Source organism: Octodon degus, unplaced genomic scaffold, assembly GCF_000260255.1.
Source record: "Octodon degus isolate 3935 unplaced genomic scaffold, OctDeg1.0 scaffold00043, whole genome shotgun sequence".
NCBI classification, from domain to species: Eukaryota; Metazoa; Chordata; class Mammalia; order Rodentia; family Octodontidae; genus Octodon; species Octodon degus.
Window position 1 is genome coordinate 5,771,933 of NW_004524619.1, and position 5,596 is coordinate 5,777,528.

Here is a 5,596-nt window from a genome sequence, read left to right on the forward strand (position 1 = left end):
TCCCTGCACGCTTGCCTAGGCTTGCCTAAGCAGGCGCTTTAGACCACTGAGCTATCTTACTGGCTCCCAATGCTTGATTTTTTTTTTTTAACCAATTTTTCATGTTTATATCAGGTAATCGCAACTATTTTGAAGATAACAATATGCAATATTACTACCATTGTTGATCTCCTATCACCTTATTTTGAAATTCTGTATCATTTTCGTTTTTCTTTTAAAAAGAAAAAAAGGGGGGGGCATTCTACCACTGGGCTACATTGTTAAACCTTTTTAAAATTTTTTATTTTCAGGGCTGGGGAGATGGCTCAGTGGAATAAGTGCTTGCCTGGTAAGCTCCAGAGCCTGAGTTCAATTCCCCCATTCCACCAAAAAGTAAATAAATATAATTTTTTATTTTAATAAAGGTTTTGCTAAGTTGCCCAGGAGTGACACAAATATTCTATCATCCTGCCTTAGCCTCAGGGCTGGGATTTCAGGCACGCACCATCATGCCTGGCTTATCATAGCAACTTTTAAACACATGATGAAAATGTGACTCCAGAAAGAAAAATGAGAAAACAAAATTGCTTATTTAACTAATCCCAAAGAAAGTATATCATAGAACCCAGGATACTGTCAAAATTTGTAATTAAGTTATACAAATTCAGGCCAGCAAGATAGCTCAGCAGACTAAGCACCTGCTTAGGCAAGCACAGAGACGGGTTTGATCCCAACACCACATACTGCACCAGCCCCACCCTCCAGTGCGCTGAGCGGCCACTGAGTTCAGCCATGGTGGGGCATGCCTATAATCCCAGCACTGGGGAGGCTGAAAATAAGAGAATCATTATGAGTCTGAGCTGCACAGTGAAACCCTGTATCAAATACATTAGGAAAAAAAAAAGTTATACAAACTCAAGTGCTATGTCTATTCCATAAGAAAATCTAGTCATATAAAAAAGAAAATAGAAAAGCTCTAGTTATAGCCTTTAATTCACCTTCCTATATCTCAAAGCTATATTAATTTTTACTACCTTTTTTTAACTACAGACAGCTGCTTTCAAATCAGAAGCTTGCAGCTCAGACTCGTAGTGATCCTCCTGTCTCAGCCTCCCCAGCATTGGGATTACAGACATGTGTCACCACGCCCCATTTTGGGCAGGCAGAGCTAACCCAGAGTTCCTGGGCAGGTACAACATGCAGTAGAGGGGATCAACCCCAGGTCCTTGCACTTGCCAGCCAGGTGCTTAGACCGCTGAGCTATCTCCCTGGTCCTCTTGTCACTTTTATAGTGTTAGAAACTATACACTCGTAATGGAAAAGTAAGCTCTATAATACAATGTAATTAATGTTCATCCATCCTTTTCTCAAACGCTTCTCACTCAGGGCAGGGCTAGCATGGGGCTTAAAGATTCACTTGTAAACAGCACTGTATCATAAATTTTTACCTGTGCGTCATAAATCCGATGCATAGCTTGATACAACTGATTCATATAGTTGGAAATAGCTGTAGCATCTTCTTCAAATACACCCAGTAAAGACCTTGTCTGGATAAAATAAACCAATAAATGGATGTTAATTGGTACATAGATCAAATGCAAAAACGTTTTTTCCCCTTACAGGAAATAAAAATCCTTAACTAACAGAACTTCAGTAATTCCTATTTCAATCTACTTGGTGATGAAACGTCTGGGGGTTGAACCCAGGTCTCCACACTGCACATTCAGAGCCCTTTTAAGAGATGGTCTCCCCAGGGCCAGCCAAGTAGCTCATAGGATTAAAGCTGCCTGCTTAAGCAGAAGCAGGGGCCAGGAGTTTGATTCCAGGCCCGGCCAGCCACCCCCATGCTGAGTCAGCAATTGAGACTGGATGTAGTTGCACCAGCCTGTTATCCCAGCACTTGCAAGGCTGTAAAAGGAGAACCACTACGAGTCTGATTTATGCAGTGACACCCTGTAGACCCTGCCCTAAAATGCCAAAACAAACAAAAAAAGAGATGGTCTCCTCTAAGTGGCCCCAACTAGGTTTGAATTTGTAATCCTCCTGCCTCAGCATATAGAGACTGCCTGGACTACAGATATGCCCCACCATGCCCAGCTAGCATCAGAGAATTCTGTCTGGTGATTGCCATTTTTAAGAAAAATCTCCCCCTTAACTTTTATTTTTTCCTCCAATAATGTGTTATCCTAGGGGCTGGCAAGATAGCTCAGCAGACTACAGCACCTGCTTAGGCAAGCACAAGGACCACACTTTGCTCCCTGGCACCACATGCTGCACCCCCCCACCCCTATGTCTCTGAGCGGGCCTGGAGCTGGGGTGCTCCATGCCTATAATCTCAGCATTGGGAAGGCTGAAAGCAGGAGGATCACCACCAATCTGAGCTGCATAGTGAGACCCTACAACAATCAAATACATTTTAAAAAATAAAAATGGGTAATCCAATTTTTAAAATTTTATTATCTTTTTTAATGTATTTAGTGTAGTAGGGTCTCACTACACAGACTCATAGTGATCCTCCTGTTTTCAGCCTCCCAAGTGCTGGAATTACAGGTGGGCACTACCACGCCCAGTCTCACTCCATCTCAGTGGGCCCTAGAAGCAGGTCCCAGCACAGCAGGGCAAGCACGGCAGGCCGGGGAATGAACCCGGCCGATGTGTCTACCTAAGCAGGTGCTTTAATCCACTAAACTACCTGGCCAGCCCGGGTAATTCCAATTTAAGGAAGTAGACTTTTTTTCTTTGCAATCCCAGGATAGAACTTGGGACCTTACACTTGCCAGGTAGACAATTATGCCACTGAGCTATCTCCTTGGCCCTACAGTAATTTATGATTAAATGAAAAAGCTTTTATCGCAAAACAGTGGTGAACAAGTTTCTGTTTTGTCTTCATTTCTTGTAGGTGTTTTGGGGTTTTGTTGTTGTTGTGTGCAGCGCTAGGGATTGAACCTAGGGCCTCGTACTTGGTAGGCAAGCACTCGACCACTACTCTGCACTTGCAGCCCTAGTTCCCTGGCCAAGAATATCAAGTTTGGGGCCTGAAAGATAGCTTGGCATCACAAGGTGCACCAGCCCACCCCAAGGGTGGGCTCAGCTGGCCAGAGTAAAAATAAATAAATAAATAAATAAAATGTAGTCTTCAAATCTGTTTTATTTAGAAGATGTAATAATAAGGAAACATAACTAAGCTATAATGTTAGAAGATAAAAATTGTTATACACAATATAATAGCAATTATGTTAAAATACACAATTTTTTTTATAGGTCTACAGGGTCTACACAGGGTCTTACTGCATAGATTGGACTCATACTGATCCTCTTATTTACAGCCTCCCAAGTGCTGGGCTTACAGGTGTGTGCCACCCAGTCTGGACTCTGGCCAGACCAGCTCTGTGCACCCTGGGGATGGGGCTGGCACAGTAAGTAGTGCTGGGGCGCTTGCCTAAACAGGCACTTCAGTCCACTGAGCTATCTTGCCGGTCCCCAAAATACACAGATTTTTAAAAAGACTAGAATAAGGAAAATTACTATTAGGATTTGCTGCTAGGTTATTGTTATTTTTTTAAATCAGGGTCAAAAATGGTGGGGGAGGGGTAGTGTTTGTTTTGAGACAGTCTCACTCTGTAGTCCAAGCCTCCGCCTCCCTAGTGCTGGTATTATAGGCATGCGTCACCACACCTAGCAAAAATGTTTTTTAAAAAATGGAGATCCATGGGCCGGGGAGATGGCTCAGTAGGATAAGTGCTTGACTGCCAAACGCAAGGATCTGAGTTCAATCCCTGGTTCCGCCAAGAAAAAAAAAAAAATGGAGATCCAGAGACATTAAGCGCCTTGCCTTGAAGTAGAAGGTCCAAAGTGGCAGTAAAAACTAAAAGCTTTATATCCCCAATTCCAGATCAGGGCTTTTCTTCCTGCCCATGAGTCTTCCCTAATAATAACCTCTAAGTGTCCCTCCTTCCTAAATCCCATTGTCCCAACTAATTTTCCTGAATAAATATTACCAAGTTCAAACTTACTGTCACTAGAAACTGAAAAAAAGCCAATGTAGTTACTTCAGTAAAAATTACTCAAAGCTAATATAAGCAAGGTATGTTTGTGAAAAAATACAACTAATTCACAAAATTTAAGATTATCTCTGCCTCTAGAGTTAGGCTAGGGCACCCATTCTCAACCTACAGACAACTTTCTTTAAAGTCAGAGGGGCCGGGGAGATGGCTCAGTGGAATAAGCACTTCCCTGGCAAACCGAAGGCCCTGAGTTCAATCCCCGGTTCCCCCCAAAAAATAAAAAATAAAATATAAAGTCAGACAAGATGAAGTATGGCAACCCATTAAGCCTTAATAAAAAACTAAAATGACAAAGCACACCTCACCATTACAACCACAAAATTGTTGCAAATGGTTTCAAACAACTACAACTTTATCAATTTTTTTTTTTTTTTCTGGTACCAGGGATTGAACCCAGGTGTACTGAAACTGAACTCCCTGGGGTTTTGTTTTGTTTCGTTTTAATTTTTTATTTTGAGACAAGGTAAGTCGCTCAATTGCCAGGCTAAACCTAAACCTGTGATCCTCCTGCCTCAGCTTCCCAGAGGGCTAGGATCACAAACTCACACAACCACTTCTGGCTTGCAATTATCCTGAAGATGTCATTAAACAAATCTGAACTGGCTACTCCGTCCTGGCAGTTAAGATAAGCCAAATGTGGATTTCTCTCTGTCAATTTAGGCTGACAAGACTACATTACCAGCAAGCAACTGCCCTGCGAAGATAACTTCCAGGATGATAAAGAACAAATCAGTTCTACAACCACAGCCCCATTTTAAGTTGGGGAATCCAAGGCAGGAATGCAATGCAGGAAAAGAAAATCTAGCCTTTTCTCTTTTTGGGTGAGGGAGTACATTAAACGAAAGACACGTAGGTATGCATGCAACTGTATTTCTAGGTAAAGGAAATTTCAGAAAACGTGCATCTGAAGTAGTTAACAGACCAGGAACATCTCAAATCGCCCGTATGAAGAGTAGGCACACAAATGAAATTTCTTTATGCAAGTTAGAGCCCCAACCAACACCGAAAGGCAATTAATTTCATTCTTCAATACCAAAAATGTAATCAAATATTTACATTTTCCAAACTGTCTTAAAACAACCGCACCAGCATCATTCCCTACGCACAAAACCCGAGGCTTTTATTTTGATGAGTTTATGAGAGTCAAGTCCGCGGGGAGCGGCGCAGCGGTCCTGGAGCCGCCAAGGCGCCGCGCATCACGCGCCGGGCAGGGCTCGAGTGACAGCAGGCAGGCTCGGCCGCTACGCGGGCACCCTCGGCGGGGAGGGCGGGCGCCGGCGCCGGCACCCTCGCGAGCCTCGCCGGTGCCTCTCCGCGCACAGCCTTTCAGCCACTTCCTTCCCCTGCCTGCGTGCAGCGCCTCAGAAGGCGTTAGACAGACTACCGGGTTCTATGCCCTCCCGCATTCTCCTCGCAAATCCGGGCTGCGGACCATCACCGCACTCCGTCGCGATAAAAAAAAGAAAAACGCCACGATCCGCCCAATAAAAAAGGGGACTCGAGGCGTCCACGACCGAGAAGCGGCAGAGCGGCCCCAGCCCGGCCGCGCGCAC

The 5,596-nt window shown here is 44.0% G+C and overlaps 1 protein-coding gene across 1 annotated transcript in view; it reads right to left on the minus strand.

The window, feature by feature from the left end:
• Window positions 1-5,596, minus strand: part of Appl1 (adaptor protein, phosphotyrosine interacting with PH domain and leucine zipper 1) — a 44,823-nt gene that overhangs the window by 38,839 nt on the left and 388 nt on the right. The window contains exon 2 of the mRNA XM_023715724.1: window positions 1,428-1,526. Within this exon, the coding sequence (XP_023571492.1) occupies window positions 1,428-1,526 (99 nt within the window). The remainder of the gene's footprint in view (window positions 1-1,427; window positions 1,527-5,596) is intronic.